General features: G+C 50.7%; 1 protein-coding gene across 5 annotated transcripts in view; it reads right to left on the reverse strand.

Annotated features, from left to right (window-relative positions):
• The window catches only part of MOCS1 (molybdenum cofactor synthesis 1), a 41,054-nt gene extending 23,788 nt beyond the window's left edge, over positions 1-17,266 (reverse strand). For 4 of the 5 annotated variants that reach the window (XR_009565888.1, XM_060308310.1, XM_060308309.1 and 1 more), the window contains exons 1-3: positions 17,072-17,266; positions 9,541-9,667; positions 7,965-8,132 (exon numbers count right to left, since the gene is read on the reverse strand). Coding sequence is in view for 4 of the 5 variants with exons in the window: in XM_060308310.1 (XP_060164293.1) it covers positions 7,965-8,132; positions 9,541-9,667; positions 17,072-17,194 (418 nt within the window). In the remaining variant the exon portion in view is untranslated. The remainder of the gene's footprint in view (positions 1-7,964; positions 8,133-9,540; positions 9,668-17,071) is intronic. The other variant, XM_060308311.2, reaches the window with a different exon arrangement.
• Positions 17,267-17,659: the final 393 nt, after the last annotated feature.

The following is a 17,659-nucleotide window of genomic DNA, read 5'->3' on the forward strand; positions in this document are numbered from 1 at the left end:
AAAGGAAATTAAAGACCTAAAGATAGGAGAAAAAATTGTCTTTAGTTGCAGATGATGTGGTTGCTAGTGGAGAAAACTCCAAAGACTCTAAACAGACATATTATAGCAATGATAAGAGAGTGATAAGAATATCAACCATGATGGGCTTCCCTGGTGGCGCAGTGGTTGAGAGCCCGCCTGCCGACGCAGGGGACACGGGTTCGTGCCCTGGTCTGGGAAGATCCCACATGCCACGGAGCAGCTGAGCCCATGAGCCATGGCCGCTGAGCCTGCGTGTCCGGAGCCTGTGCTCTGCAATGGGAGACGCCACAACAGTGAGAGGCCCGCGTACCGCAAAAAAAAAAAGAATGTCAACCACGACAATAATAGAAAATATAATTTTAAACATGACACTGTAACTCTGAGGATCCTAGCATAAAGCAGAATTCATCCCAGATGGTTAAAATAAAGAATTTAATGAAAGGACTACTCACAAAGGTGTGGGCAGACTTAATGGTCTCAACAATGAACAGTACAGCACTCAGACTAGAAACACTAGGGATCCATAACCATGCCTAGGAACAAAAGGACCTGGGGAGGAAATTAAGTTAGGAGTCCAGTTAAGGCACCATGGAAGACTGGCTGCCCTGTAGGAGTTTTAGCTCTGAAGGGAACTTAGCTACAGTCAAAAACCCAGCATAGAAATAGAGCAGGGAGCAGGAAGAAAAACAAAACAAAAACCTGATCTCCTTGGCCAAACCCATCAGGAACCCAACAGGCAAGGGACCCTGGGTGACGCAGTCCCTAGGGGCCAACTACCTAGAGCAAAGAACGGGACAAAGGAGGGAAATGGCTGTGGGAAGGTGGGGATGTGAACAAACAAGATGTCAATTCCCCCAACTTGATACAATGCAATAAAATCCCAACAGATACACAAACAATGAACAAAGGGAATTACAGAAACTATTCCATTTACAACAGCATCAGAAAGAATAAAATACTTAGGATTTAACTTAACCAAAGAGGTGAGAGCCTTGTACAATGAAAACTACAAAACACTGCTGAAATAAATTTAAAAAGACATAAATAAATGGGAACACATCCCATGTTCATGAATTAGAAGACTTAATGTTGTTAAAATGTCAATACTACCCAAAGCAATCTACAGATTCAATGCAGTCCTTAACAAAACCCCAATGATATCTTTTGTATAAATAGAAAAACCCATCCTAAAACTCATATGGAATCTCAAGGGACCCCAAATCATCTCGAAAAAGAACAAAACACTGGAGGTCTCACATTTCAATTTCAAACCTTCCTACAAAGCTACAGTAATCAAATGTGTGGGATTGGCATAAAGACAGACATAAAGACCAATGGAATAAAACAGAGCCCAGAAGTAAATCCTCACACATATGGTCAAACGATTTTTGACAAGGGTGCCAAGACCATTCAATGGGGACAGGACATTTCAACAAATGGTGTTGGGAAAACTGGATATTCGCATGCAAAAGAATGCAGTTGGACCTAAATGTAAAACAATAAAACTTTGAGAAGAAATCATAGGAATAAAGCTTCATAACATACCCAAGAAATCACTGCTGAATCCAATGACCCAGAGGCACTGGCAACAAAAGAAAACACAAACTGGACTTCATGAAAATTTAAAAAAATTGTACATAAAAGACACTATCCACAGAGCAGAAAGGCAACCTACAGAATGGGGGAGATATCTGAAAATCATATACCTGTTAAGGGATTAATATCTAGAATAACAAGGAACTCCGAAAATTCAACAACAAAAACAACCCAATTCAAAAATGGGCAAAAGACTCAAAGAGACATTTTTCCAAAGAAGATATATTAATGGCCAATAAACACATGACAAGATGCTCAACCACTACGGAAATATAAATCAAAACTACAATGCAATACTACCTCATACTTCTAGGATGGCTACTATATAAAAAAAAAAAAAAAAACCCAGAAAACAACAAGTGTTGGTGAGGATGTGGAGAAACTGGAACCCTTCTGCACTGTTGATAAGAATGCAAAATGGTATAGCCCCTGTGGAAAACAGTATTGAAGTTCCTCAGAAAACCCAGAATTACCACATGATCCAGCAATTCCATTTCTGCATATAAACCCAGAAGAACTGAAAGCAGGGTCTCAAAGAAATATTTGTACATCCATGATCACAGCAGCATTATTCACAACAGCTAAAACATGGAAGCAACCCAAGTTGACCAATGAATGAATTACCAAAACGTAGTGTATTCATACAGTGGAATATAATTCAGCCTTTAAAAGAAATTCCTCAATATGCCACAGCATGAATGAACCTCGAGGACATTACGCTAAGTGAAATAAGCCAGTCACAAAAAGACAAATACTGCGTGATTCCACTTATACGAGGTTCTTACAGTAGCCAAAATCATAAAGCTAGAAAGTATAATGGTGGTTGCCAGGGGCTGGGGAAGAGGAGAATGGGAGTCATTATTTGATGGATACAGATTTTCAGATTTACAGGAGACTGGAAACAGATGGTGGTGATGACTGCATAAATGTGAACGTGAATACCTAATACCAATGAGCTGCACATTTAAATAAGTTGGTAAATTTTATGTTATGTGTATTTTAACACAATAAAAAAAGGAGAAAACATCCCAACAGAATTTTCCAGGGAACTTGGTAGGCAGATTCTAAAATTTCCATGGATGGACAAAGCTTAGAATAGCTAAAGCACTGCTGAGGAATAAAAAGGACTTGCCTTATCAGATAATGGACTTATTATGAAGCTACGGAGATTAAGACTGTATGATATTGACACAGAGATAGACAAACTGAATAGAACAGAACCCAAAACAGACCAATGCACACATGGTAGATTTATGGAGGAAGTGGGGACTATTTAGTAAAAGGAACTAGAAAAAATGACCATTCACATGGAAAAAAATGAAACTGGAGTCCCTGAAATTATCCACAGATTAAAGACTTAAAAGCAAAACTTTAAATATTCTAGTAGAAACATAGGTAGTTGTTCTGACCTTGGGTGAGGTGTTTCATTAATAAGTACAAAAAGCACTAACCATAAGAGACAGAACTGACAAATTCAAGAACTACCATTGTCAAAAGAATTGTTACACAAAGTATGGCTTGCTTTTCAAATTGGAAGAAGACGTTTGCAACATACATCAAGAACTTGGAACAAACCAATATGAAAGGATAAATAACCAAATAGAAAAACAGGCACGTGATACGATTTGGCATTGAAGAGAAAAATAAATATACACGGCTAATAGGTGACAAGACGACTGACCTCATTCTAAACAAAGAAGCACAAGTCAAGACCACAATAAAATAGCCTTTTATACCCAGTCCACTGGCAAAGGTCCAGAATGATAATACTGAATGTCGGGGAGGATCCAGGGGATCCTTAGGTACGGCTGGGGACAGTGCAAAGTAGCACAGCCCCTGGAAGACAATGCCGGATGGTTCGCCAAGATTAAACATTCACGTATTCAGTAACCCAGCAAACTCCACTCCCAGAGGAATTGTATACCGAGACACATGAATGAGAATACACGTATTTAAAGCAGCACTGTTTATAATATCAATAAACTGGAAACAACCCAAATGTTCACTAACAGGAAGTGTGGTGTATTCATTTCATGGAACAGGAGGTCGCAGAGAAAATGAACTGCAGCTCTGGATGACATATGTTCATTTCAGTTGCGTCAAAAGAGTGATTCCTGAAAGACTGCACACAGCACGATTCTTACAAAGTTCAAAAACACCATCTCATTTTTAAAAAGCAAGGGAATGATAAACACCACGTTGAGGAGTGTTTCCTTGGGAGGGAGGAAGTACAGGGTAGGAAAGTCCACACAGGTGGTTAAAGATTCTTGCCAGGGTTTGATTCTTCCAAAAAAATTAATGAGGTAGTGGGTTTCCTTAGGAATTCATAACATTATTAAAACATGTAAATAAATTTGTATGAATAAAGTAAAAAAGGCCAGGCACGGATCAATAATGAGATTATGTCACAAACCCAGGATTATGATTTAATCTAATTCTAGGTAACTAGAGTCCATCAAAAATAAAATGAAACAAAAAACTTCACGCCATTTCAAAGCCTTCAATGGCTGCTCTCCATTGCATTAGGCCTCTTACGGGCTCTAAGCTGTGAGAACTGGATGCTCCATAATTCATTTCTTCAACATAACGGAAGAAAGGAAGGGAGGAAGGAAGGACAATACAGGGAAAGCCTGCAGGACTGAGTGATTCTCCAACTAAGCTGTCATCTGACAGCGGAAGTCAGCCTTGAAATTAGAACCCCAAATCCTTCCCCTGCAAACACTGCCAACACTATCACAGTATTGATACTTGTATGTTTACAGGCATACCTTGGGGATAGTGTGGCTTTGGTTCCAGACCACTGCAATAAAGCACGTATCACAATAAAGCAAGTCACATGGGTTTTCCTGGTTTCCCAGTCCATGTAAGAGTTATGTCTACACTATCCTTGAGTCTATTAAGTGTGCAATAGCATTAGTCTAAAACAATGTACATACTTTTATTAAAAAATACTTTATTGCTAAAAATTACTACTATTAAGCCTTCAGGGAGTTGCAGTAGTAACAAAGATAACTGATCACAGATCACCATAACAAAAATAATGAAAGTGTTGGAAATATTGTGAGAATTACCAAACTGTGACACAGAGATACAAAGTGAGCAAATGCTGTTGGAAAAACGGCACCGATAGACTTGCTCGATGCAGGGTTGCCACAAACCTTCAATTTGTAAACAAAATGCAGTATCTGTGAAGAGCAGTAAAGCAAAGCACCATAAAGTAAAGTGTGCCTATAGTTCCCCTCTTTTCTTTGGGAAAATCTCAAACCTTCACCATCCAACGTGGCAGCCGCTAACTACATGGGCATTTACATCAGTGAAAGTTCCAAATTCAGTTCCTCAGTCACAACAGCCGCTTGTGAAGCCCAAGCCTGGCTACCTTATCAGACAACACAGATAGGGAACATTTCCATCACCCCAGAAAGTTGTATTGGACAGCACTGCCTTACACCCAAGAAAAGGAGGGAGGAGAGGAACTTGTTCATACACAAGCCGGGATGGAGGAGTGCCGGAGCGTCTTGGGGTTGGTGGAGGGGATCACAGACGGCTGACGGAGAGCTGAGCTGTCTTCTCAGGTGGAGATCGACAATACCAGTCCCGGGGCTGACAGCCTCAGGCAGGGACCCCGAGTGACCAGGACAGCCTGCTTGGTGAAACCGGCAGCCCCTTCACTCTGCGCCCCCAGGGTGGGGTCCCTCGAAACTCTCAGCTGGGAGGGCGGGACAAGTGCTTAAGAACATGCCCCTCCACTTACCCCAGCCCTTCTTCCCTAATAGCCCCACCTGCCCTGCCCTTCGGGGTGATTTTGCTCTGAAGAAGTACCCCTGGGGAGGATCAAAGGAGCTAGGCTGGGAGATGTCAAAGTGTTAGCAAACACATCAACTGCCATTTGTCTTGGAGCACTGGGGGAGGGCTTGGGGAGGGGTAGAGTTCCCCCTACCCCACCCCTGCCCCATCAGTGCACACCCTTAAAGCAAGAGATAAATCCTCCAAAGTCAGCCACTGCAGGTGGTCCCTGTCCTAACCAGCATCTATGTGGTGATAAACCCTTGCCAGCCTCATGCTATCAGCCAGGACCAACAACCCAGGGCCAGCAGAGCAGGAAAGGCTGGGAGGTGACCAGCGCATAGATTAGGACACTGAGGCCCAGGGTGGGGCAGGAACCTGCACAAGTTCACACGGCCAGGGGGTGGAAGAGCCCACAGCGGGAACAGGGCTGCCGCCTCTCCTGGCTCCCTGGCCTCCTACTAAGCAAGGTGGTGGCTTCCGTGGAGACTCTGCATCCTCCCATCTGCGCTCAGTCACCCCTCTCTGACCAGCAGTGATCACAGGCTCGCCCACAGGCCCTGGACAGAGGGCAGATGAAGTGCCCTGACCGAGGGGGCTGGGGCCTGGCCAGCCAGGTTTGGCCCTTTCCTGGAACCCAGGCTGCTTTTCAGGCTCTGAGAAGCTGCCTGAACAGGGGGTCAGGTCAACTCCCCTGGGCCAGCATGTGTAGCCTAGGAATGATGGCAGGATTCCAGATCAAGCGATCGGTGGGGGTGGGAGGGAGCTGGCCACAGGGAAAGAGGGAGGAAAGAGCTTGCAGGGGTCCCTGGGCCCCTCCTCGGGGCTCCCACAGCACCTGGGCTCCTCACCAGATGGCGGCGGGCTCCAGGGGCTGCTTCCGCCAATGGGCTGGGGGTCCCTGAAGGCTGGGCCTGCAGCTCACTCCCCTCTGATGCCAGCACAGTGCCGGGCACGTAAGAAGGCGTTCCAGAGAACGTTTACTGAACCAGCAAGTGAGGCAGAGAGCTGGGGGCTGGGAGATCCCACCCCGCGCAGCTGGAGCCGGGGCCTCAGCAGTCAAGAACACGGAAACTTATTTTCCTCAGATTCCATCTTTTACAATTAAATGCTCATGGTCTCTGCCTGACCTCGGGGCTTAGAACCAGCCTATGGCAAGAGGCTCTGCTGGGCCATACACAGCACTCGCCACTAGCTGGGCATTTCCTTCTCATTTCCTCCCAAGGTCCACCCTATAAGGTAGGTTACCCTGTCTGAAGGCTTAGGACGGACTTTAAAAGTTGCTCAAGATATACTACTAGGGCTTCCCTGGTGGCGCAGTGGTTGAGAGTCCGCCTGCCGATGCAAGGGACGCAGGTTCGTGCCCCGGTCCGGGAAGATCCCACATGCCGCGGAGCGGCTGGGCCTGTGAGCCATGGCCGCTGAACCTGCGCGTCCGGAGCCTGTGCTCCACAACGGGAGAGGCCACAACAGTGAGAGGCCCGCGTACCGCAAAAAAAAAAAAAAAGATATACTACTGGTATGAGGTGCAGCTGAGATTCACACGTGGACACGTCATCCTTCAGAGATGGTATTTTGAACCACCTTCACTCATCCAGCAAACACCAGTGAGCCCCAACTGTGTGTAGGCGCTTCCCTAGGTGCTCGAAACACAGCTGTGAACAGAACCTGCCCAGCTCCATGAGAGCTTTCATGCTAGTTAATGAGGAGACAGACAAAAACCAACCAAATAACACCACGTGGTAGAGTAGGATCACCACACTTTTTCTGTTAAAAGGCCAGACAGTAAACACTTTTGGCTTTGCTGGCCATATGGTCTTTGAGGCAACTTAGCTCTGCAACAGGGGAGATATGTAAATGAGTGGGTGTGGCCATGTGCCAATAAAACTTTATTAATGGACAGTGAATTTTAAATTTCATATAATTTTCAAGTGCCACAAATGCTATTCTTTTGATTTTCTTTTTCAATCATTTAAAAATATAGAACCTATTCTTAGCTTGCAGGCCACACACACACAGGTGGTGGCCTGGTTTTGGTCCATGGTCTGTACGCTGCCAACTCCTGGGAGACAGAGCAGCTGGGGTATGTGAGGGGGAATTTAGACAGAGCAGCCAAGGAGGTCTCCCCAAGGAGATGACACGGGAGCAGACCCCTGAATGAGGCAGGCGGGGAGCCCTGTGCTCCTGGCAAAGGGAACAGCATGTGCAAAGGCCCGGCAGCATGAATGCAGGGGAGGACGGAGGCCAAGCGGCAGGAGAGAGGTCTCTGCGGTTGACGGGAACCGGATCACGTGGGCCTCCAAGCCCTGGTGAGGACTTTAGTCTAAATCTGACATCAAACCACTGGGCTCTGGCGCTTACCAGCTTTGTGACCTTGGGTCAGTTACTGAACTTCTTTGTGCCTCAATTCTTTACAAACTGGGAATAGGAATGGTACCTGTGTCAGAAGGCGTAGGACTCTGTGAGCATAATGCCGAAAGGACTGTTAGCTTCTGATATTAATATTGGAGCCCAGCTGGAGGAGGCACAGCTGGGAGAGGTGGTGACGACTTCTGTCAACTCACCCACGATGTCCACCACGTCCGGCCGAACGAGCGGCTCCCCGCCCGTGAGTCGGATCTTGTCTACACCTTCTTTCACAAAGAGGCGGGCCAGGGTTAGGATCTCCTCTGTGGTCAGCAGGTCTGCCTTGGGGGTCAGAGGGACACCCTCCTCGGGCATGCAGTATTGACCTGAGGGGAGGGAGGGGACGTGGAGGAAGGAAGTGACGGCAGCGGTCAGGCTGCGATGTCACCAGTCCCCAACTCCCCCACCAGGCCACAAGTGTCTCCTGAACCCCACCCCAGCCATGAGGAAAGACCCGGCCAAGTCTGAGGTGGCACAAACCCTGGGCCAGATTCTCTTTGGGGCTCACCACTCTCACCTACAAAATTTAACACCCCTTCCCCAACTGGCCTTGCTGTCCCTCAGGGCTTAAAGATGATAAATGAGGCTGACAGCTCAGCCTGGCTGGAGGTAGGGCAGGCCAAGACATGAAAGGCCAGGGCCCTGGGCCCATTCCTTCTGCCATCGTTCATCTCCTTCATTTCATCTGGTTTTGACAAACAGGGACCCTTCTCTATGTGTCCTAAGGTGAAGGAGGCTGGGAGGTGCTCCCTGGCCTGGGCAAAGCTGCTCTCCTCTGTGGCTACACATGTTCTCACACCCAGTTTGTCTCCTACAGGCGATCATCAGTCCCATTTCACAGGTTGGAAAACTGAGGTACCACCTGTTCAGGGCGAGGTAGCAGAAGGGGATAAATGAGGCGAGCCCTGGCCAGCGAGGGGGCACCACCTCCTCCCATCAGTTCCCATGGTACGGGTTTAATCAGTACCAGTGGTCAGGATCCGCTAGAGGGTCATTCAGTCAAATCAGTGAAAGGTCCAGAATTGGTCTTTTAAGATGGAGCAGATTACGTAACAACATCAGAACATCAGTACTGCACGTAATGGGTACTGTTTGGTTAAACATTTACTACACATGCACGTATTTATGGGCCATGAAGTAAATGTATTTCTTATTGTGAGCTACAGTGAGAGAAAGGAAGGAAGAAGAGAAGGAGGGAGGGAAGGCAGGCAGGACAGATGGACAAACACACTTCGGAAGCCCCTCCAGCGGTGGATCTGGCCCAGAGCACTCCGCGTGGGGTTATGAAACAAGGACTCTGTGTACTAGCCTGGCCCCAGACAACTCGTCTCATGGGACTGGGGTTGGGGTGTCTTTATAGCTGGCACTGCTGCCTATCTCACTTGTTTACACCGTCCAGCAGTCCCCATGCCACGTCCTGAACCGTGGGGACCGCAAGGAAACAGGAGGGAGGGGAAAGAGCCCCGAAAAGTGGGAGATCCCAGGCCAACCTCAATCCTAAACCCAACAGCAATTCTGTTCTCCAACCTAATCCCAAGTAGAACCCAGCTTCCAGGATCATAAAACTCACTCTTGACCCCTACCTTGCCCATGAACCCCACCTGGCAAGCAAGGAAGAAGGGCAGGTGGAGTTTTCTAGAAAAAGGAATGGGGAGGATTGAGAAGGATTCCCAGACACGGGGTGATTTAGGGGCTACTGCGGCAGAGGGACAGGAGCCCAGGAGGGCGACTCACATCTGAGGTTGCACTTCTCAGTGAGGGAGATCCGCAGGTAGCTGTGGCGCCGGCCGAAGCTGTCGGTGAGGAAGGCAGAGAAGGGGGCCGCGTGCTCCCTCAGGAACCGCCTCCGTCCGGACGGCACCTGCGACAACAGGGGCTGGGGGAGAGGTGCGAGGAGCGCCCACCTGGGGAGAGCAAGCCCTCTCCCCTCGACCATCCCCTCCCTCCTCTCTGACACCCGCGCACACTGCTAGCCTTTCCATCCACATGGGCTCCGCAGTCCTGGGGGTCTGGTATTCTCCTCTTATTCACAGGTTTGGAAACAGGCTTGGAGGGAAGGACGTGCCCCTCCAAGGTTCCACACTCAGCCCCAAGATGGAGGACCCCTGCAGGGGTGCAGCTGCCTACCGGCCGGGCAGCAAGGCACAGGGAAGGGCACTAAGCCCCAGCCGGGCCCCACCTCCTCCCTGCTACCCCTCCCTCAAAGGAAGCCTATCCGGGAACAGCCATCTCTAGCATCTCTTGGATGGGTCACTGGGAGGGCAGGTGCCATTTGGCACCTGGCTACCACGCCACCAGACAAGCACGTCCAGAAAGGAGGAGGGAGACAGCAGGTAGCTGAGAGGGAAGGTGGCCTGGGACACGGAAGCCACTTGTCCAACCCAGGCCTCTCATTCCTTACCTTGAGCTCGAAACAAAGTCACTCACTGTGAGGGAGGGGGTGTCACACAAGCTGCCTCCCCCTTGTGGATGGGGGGCTCTCTGGGGCCTCCTCAACACCCAGGAGGACCCAACAGGCCACACCCCCAGGAGCAGCCGGGGGCCACGCCCAGCTGGGGAGGGTAAACCCATGGGGAAGGCTCCCCTCCCACAGAAGGCCTTGGGGGGAAGACAGCACACTAGGGGGACCCACAGAGGGAATGAGGCCACCAGCCTCCAGGAAGGGAGAATGGAGGTGCCAGGATGGCCACCACACTAACCCCGTGCCCAGATTGCTTTAGTCCTTATCCTTCACCCACCCGTGGCCAGAAGAAAGGATTAAGAACCCATTGTTTGGGGTATAAGGGGAGGAGATGGCCCGAGGCTCCCCGCAAGGCCCAAACTCATCCTGGGGAGAGAAAGGAGGCAGCCAACCTCACCCTTTCCTAAATCTGAACTAGTTTGTTCTCTCTCCCCTCCCCCATCCCCCCATTTAGAACACAGCCCTGGGTCATGACATGCTGATGAGATAGATAACTGCTCCACAGAGGTTAACAGTTTGCAAGGCATCTTAAGGTTTCCAAAGAATGTTCTCTGTTCCATCCCCACACCTAAAGGGATTATTATAACCAACTCTTGAATGGGGTCCAAGAACACCCGTGGCAGAACCAGGATTCAAATCCAGGTCTTCTGATTCCAAGTTCTAAATTCCTTCCCCTAGTTGCATAGGGTGTGTCCAAGAAGGTACACGGGATGGTACATAGGGCGGGGAGAAGTCATTTCTCTAGAATCTTTAGAACAGAGAAATTATGACTGTGGTGGTCATCCGTGAGGTCTTGGGGACACACTGGGAAAGTTCTCTAACTCCTCCAGGCCTGCTCTCCCAGCTGTTAAATAAGAACACAGTTGTGGGCTAAGGTTGGCTTGCTGTAAAGGAGGGGGCTAGTCAGGACACTGGTAGGGAAACACCCAGGATTCTCATGATCTTGTAACCTAAGAAAGCAGGCCTCCAGGCCTCCTGAGGTCCAGGAAGAAACATTTACTTCAGAGACCTCCTCAGCCCTGGCTACATGTTAGAACCATCTGGGGAGTTGAAGAAAAAAGTTCTACTGGAGACCAGCTGAATTCAGTCTCCAGATGCTGTGTGTTTCACCTCTCCAGGTGATTCTAATGTATAGTCAAGGGCCACTGACTGACTCAGGAAGTAGAAGGGATACGAGAGGTAGAAGGGGGTGCTTCATGATTTTCCTGGGTCCATAAAACCGACCTCGCTCTGCCCGCCCTAAGACGGGTTTCCCACATCCTCTAAGAAACACTGCTCACAGCCCCGTGACGAGAAAGTAGCCGTCATTTCTCTGAACTGCAGTCTGAAATAATAACAACAGTGTTCCTCCTTCCCTACTCACCCCACTGCCTTTCCACCAGTACCCTCGGGGGTGGGGCAGGGACACTTCAGAATCTCGTGTCCCATCCCGGGACTTCCCTGGTGGCGCAGTGGTTAAGAATCGCCTGCCAATGCAGGGGTCACGGGTTCGAGCCCTGGTCCTCGAAGATCCCACATGCCGCGGAGCAACTAAGCCCCTGCGTCACAGCTACTGAGCCTGCGCTCTAGAGCCCGCAAGCCACAACTACTGAAGCCCATGCGCCTAGAGCCCGTGCTCTGCAACAAGAGAAGCCACGGCAATGAGAAGCCGACGCACTGCAATGAAGAGTAGCCCCAGCTCGCCGCAACTAGAGAAAGCCCACGCACAGCAACGAAGACCCAACGCAGACAAAAAAATAAATTAAATAAATTTATTTTTTTTAAAAAAAGAGGGTTTCCCTGGTGGCACAGTGGTTGAGAGTCCGCCTGCCGATGCAGGGGACACGGGTTCGTGCCCCGGTCCGGGAAGATCCCACATGCCACGGAGCAGCTAGGCCCGTGAGCCATGGCCGCCGAGCCTGGCGTCCAGAGCCTGTGCTCCGCAACGGGAGAGGCCACAACAGTGAGAGGCCCGCGTACCGCAAAAAAAAAAAAAAAAGAGTCCCATGCCCATTGGCCACCACAGTCCAGGAGCTCAGACACCTGGGAATCAGCAGCTACTCACAATTCAGTGATTCGTTAGTCCCCCCAGACCTCACCTCCTCACTTGCCAAGATGCCCTCCTCACCCTAATCTTCACATCCTGGGAGAGGTGGCTGGGTGAGGGAGGAGCGAAAATAAAGCCGGGAATAGGGAGCAAGTGAGACGACCCAGGAGCATGACTCAGCAGAAAGCGGAGAGGGAGCCGAGGAATGGGGCAACCCAGAATGGAATTAGGCCCCCACGGGAGGGGAGGCCAGATTTCACTTTCGAGACCTGGAGTGACCTTATCTAGATTCGTTCAGACTCTGTACACCCAGTAGCTGACACAGCCTCCTAAACACACACACCAACACCTGACGCAGCCTCCTCCCCTCCCCCTCCCCCTCCCCTCCCCCTCCCCCTTGCAAACTCCTCAGTTGGGTATTAACACACCTCATCCCTGCCTCCTCCTCCAACACTGCATGCCCTACTTTCCTTCTTCCATTTTTTTTCTTCCCTTTAAACTCCCTGGAGGAAAAAATATCAGCACCAGTCAAAGGAGCCCAGAATCCTGGGAGAATTACTGGGCAGATGAGACGGCGATGCCTCTCGCCCAGGCGGGGCTAGGACATGTCAGAAGCAGAACACCCTTAGGTGCTCGTATTCTCCGGCCCCGGCCTGGATCAGGCTGTTTCCCCTGGGTGGGAAGCCTTCCTGCCTGCCTCTGTTTCCCGGTGTCATAGCAGGTGTCGAACCGTTGTGTCAGTGAACAGACAGGCAGGTCCCTAATCCAGAGGGAAAGGTGGTGTGTGGAAAACCCAGTTGCAATGGGGTTGCCATGCATTTCTAGGCTGGTCTCTACTGTCAAAACGGTTTAGCCTCATACGGTGGTTCTCAGCCTTTGCTACACATTAAAATCACCTGAAGACCTTCTAAGACGTGCTGATGCCAGAGCCCCAGCCCAAAGATTCGGACTCAGCTGCTCTCTGGGATGGGGCCCTAGTGGTTTATCTGAAACGTCCCTGTTCAGCTCTGTAGCCCAGGCTGAGAACCACTGGCCCTGCCACGCCAGGACCCAGTGCCATTTTAATCCGGGGTGATTGTGGTCCTGAGCATAGGCTTTGGGAGCAGGTAAACTTGAATTAGAAGCCTGGCTCTGTTACCAACTAGCTGTAGAGCTAGTTGCTTACCATTCTCTAAGCCTTAGCTTCCTCGTCCATAAAGTGTGGAAAATGATCCTACCTACCTCAACCGGAGGAGTTCCTGTCACACGGTAGGTGTTCAGGGCCGCGCCCATTCTCTTAATCTAACTCCTACTTACAAATAACTGTTCATCATGTAGCCATGGAGGGGCACTCGTGTGTGTGTGTGTGTGTGTGTGTGTGTGTGTGTGTGTGTGTGTGTGTGTGTGTGTGTGTGTGTGTGTGTGTGTGTGTGTGTGTGTGTGTGTGTGCGCGCGCGCGCGCTGTGACTAGTTTTCCCACTCTGTCAGTTTCCCTCGTCTTGCAAAGCCCTACTTAATGGCAGAGGGCCCAAGGCTGGGGTTTCAGACCTGCTGTCACACCACTCAGAGCAGGACACGTGGGGTCTGAGCTTCCCGAGAACCACAGATACTAGTGCCACAACCAGGAACTAGGCAGCCTACCACATGCTACTGGTTATATCTTGTCTACCAACCCAGTGCAGACTGGGATGGAGTGGTGGGGAAGAGTGGTAGGAAGGAGTTAGTTAAGGGAGGGACCCTGCCCTCAAAGTGCCTTCCCTAATATTCACTAACCTTGGGCCTTTGATCTGAATGATAAAGGCCGACCCCCAAACAGCTCTGGCGCGTAGACACTAGAAGAGCAGGAGAAAAAGAGCACAGGCCAAACCCAAGTATCACTGGCCCTGATTCACCTGCTCCTTGGGAGGATGTATACCCAGCGTGGCTCAAAATTAATCTCTATTGAATGAGGGGACCTGGCAAAGTGCCCAGCCTCAGCCTTTGACCTCCGCTCCCCCTCCAGCCCCACCCTAAGTGTGAGGTCTTCACACCTGTGGCTCCCAGCAAGGATAATTTACACTTCACTGAAACAAAGCTGTTGAGGAGCTGGGCAGGTTGGAAGTGCAGGCAGCCCCCTGAAAGGTCTCCTTTCCTTCCACGTGTGACTGCCCCGCCCCGGCCCTCCTCATGTACCAGTCCCTTCCTGCACAGCCCTCTCCCACGTTGTGTTCTCTCCAGCCCCCTGAACAGCTGGGTGCCTTTGCCTGGCACAGAGTCATCCTTTCCCCTGCCCCTGCCCCAAGGAAGCAGGCCCAGGACCTGAGGCCAGCCCCTTGTCGTCCCAACAAAGCCTGCACGGAGCCTGAGAGGGAGAAAGAAGGGCGTAGTGCTTGCAACTGGGGGAAGCCCTCTGTCTTGCTGCCCCAAACAGGCCGGAGGGAGCTGTCTCCCCTACCCGCCTCCCCTTTCCACCTGCAGAAGCTCCTCAATCTGCCCCGGGACCAAGCCCAATGCCCCCATCCACTGTTCTCACAGCCAGCTCCCTCCCCTCACTGCACAACTCTCCCACACCTACACCCCGACACACAGACAACAGCCGGGGGCTTTCCCCGTCTCTCCAAGCACTTGCCATCTCAAACCAGACCTCAGGGCCCCGCGTAGGGTATGGGGAAAGACACCCTACAGGAAGGGAAGGGAGGACAGGGCTTCCAGATGCCCCCACCCCTGCTCCTGCCAACTGGCAGGCTCGGTGGATTGGGTGAACATACCTCTGAGATTCTGCTAAGGACATTCTGTGCCCTCCCCTACTGCGTACAGATGGGCTAGTCCATCCCACTGGTTTTAAAGACAGGAAGAGAGGGGAAGAGACAGGCCCAGGAGCCAGGTCAAACTGGGGGCAAAGCGAGCATGAAAGCTTGGGGCTCCCTGTCCAGTGCTCTGTCACGTGCACCCTCACCAGATCTGTTTCAAACAGCCAAAAAATACCTGCTAACTCTACTGCCTGCAGAGCACCGGCTAAGCACTGTACCGAGAAAGGCAGGGGAGCACCCAGCACCCAAGGAGCAACCTGTCTGCTGAGGATAACCCTGGTGGGGAACGTCCAGGGTGGGGGGTCTGTGATCAGATAGTTGACAGAATGACTATCCTGAGTGTCCAGGTGGGAGGGGACTTAGGGGACACAGTATGTGGCAATGGCGGCAAGAATAATTACAACCAACATGTGCAATCCACGTGCATAGCACATACACGTGCCAGGTTTTGTTCTAAGTATATATATATAAAAATTATGTTAACTCCTTTAAGCCCTATAACCACCTTATGAAGTAGACACTGTTATTCCCATTTTACAGAGGAGAACACTGAGGCACTGAGAAGACTTGCTCAAGTTCACACAGTTAATAAGTGGTAGGGCTGGGATTCAAACCGAGGCATTCTGAGTCCACCTTCTTACCTGCTAACGCTACCTGCCCTCACGGTGTAAAGGTAAGGGTAAGAGCAGCCTCTCTTCTACTCTCCCCACAGAAAAGAAGCAGGAGCACAGGTGCTAGAGTTTGAGCTCTGGTTCCCTTACTTTACAGCTCAGGGACTCCAGGGAAGTTAACTTCCATGAGCACCCTCACCTGAAAATACAAACTCTACTCACTTCACATGGTTTATTGTGAGGACTGAGAGACCACGAATGAAGCCACTTAGCACAGGATGAAAGGTTCAAAGTAAATTAGGGGCAAGGGGGAGAAGAAACTTCCCTTTTCCTGAATTCTTTGAAGATCTCTCATCTTTGCTTTCCCATTTTTCCCTCCACAAAGTTCAGAGTTCAAGGATACTGACAAACTTCTCCACCTCCCAGAAATGGGATCTGCTTATCTGAGGATCCCACGGGTGGGGGGAAGGGGGGATCAGATCTGGAGAAAGCAGGTCAGGCTGAGGCCCTCCCCTTGATTGAGCAACAGCAGGTGCATGATCTGATGAATCCCAGAACCTGAAGCCCTGAGCCAGGAGGTGGGAAAAGAATGACCAGATCAGCCTAGAAAAGGCGTCACCAAAAAAGAGATGCTTCTCCCCAAATGATTCCCTGACAACATGGACAAAACAAATTTAAAACTTCTTATGCTGGAAACCCCTCTGAGAAGCTGTTAAGGACTGAGGGGGGCTATCCCAACCCTAAAGAGATAGCGGAGTCCCTAACCTGCAAGAGCCCAGGTCCTGACTCCATTCTGCTCTAGAAAGAGACTGAAGCCTCTTAAGGGAAATGAAGATGAAACAAAAAGAGTCAGTGAAGGACGAGTCACACAACCCTGTGACTACAAAGTGACAACTGACTACTGGCAGCACCAACGTGACATTTTTAGTCAGTGCCACACTATGAAGTGGGGTGTCACAAAAACACCTGATCACACACAACCTCCACTGGGGGGCAGGGAGGAAAATGTTTAAGGAGGCTGGGTGTGAGGCAGGGCTGAAAGGGGTACTAATAATATCTCATTGGTCCCAGAGTCCTGCCGCCTGCTCCCCCATCTCTAGGAGTCACTCAGACCTGGAAGGGGGTTGCACGGATGGGTGGGCAGGGAGGTTTATAAGCCAGACCCCAAGGAGCGCCCCACCCCGCCACCCCTCGTTGGGATACCGGGTGAGACTGGGCAGTCTATCTAGAAAACATTCCACTCCTCTCCCCACCCCTAAATAAGCGCTGAGGAGTCCCTCGCAGAGGCAGACACCCCTCCCAGAAGCAGCTACCGCGGACGGGCCGGGGTGCTTCTGGGCATAAGGTGCAGCTGCCAGGCCACCCCCTCCCCAAGAAAGTGTGGATGCGGGAGGCTCACCTCCACGGCAGGTTGGGAGGGCTCCCCGGGGTGTGGCTGCGTCACTAGAGCGCCCGAGCTGCAGCTCCGGACGCTGGACCTCAGGACCCGCCGCAGCATCCGGGACACTGGTTGGGACGCCATGAAGCCTGTCCGGCAAGGCGAGACTACACTGGGTAGCCGGCTTTGGGAGCACGCTAGCCCGGGACTCACTGCCCCGGATCCTCCCGGCAGGGGCGTGGTGGGGGCGGGGCCATGCCAGCCAATCGGTGAGGGCACCGTGCCGCGCGGCCTTCTGGGAGTTGTAGTCCACACCCTCTGCTCCTATCCCAGGAGGCTAAGTGTTCTAGGCCTTGCAAAGCACAAGTTCAAACTCACCCAAAGATCTTCAGTCTTTTCCTACAGGCGGCTCTGGACTTTGTGCCAGTCACACCACGACCTAAGTGCTTTAGGGTCAGGTGAATGAACTTTAAGGAGGTACCAAAAAAGTGGGTTATCAAGATAAATAATTTTTTTTTTTTTTTTGGCGGTACGCGGGCCTCTCACTGTTGTGGCCTCTCCCGTTGCGGAGCACAGGCTCCGGACGCGCAGGCTCAGCGGCTATGGCTC

The sequence above is a fragment of the Globicephala melas genome, chromosome 11 (genome assembly GCF_963455315.2).
Source record: "Globicephala melas chromosome 11, mGloMel1.2, whole genome shotgun sequence".
Lineage (NCBI taxonomy): Eukaryota > Metazoa > Chordata > Mammalia > Artiodactyla > Delphinidae > Globicephala > Globicephala melas.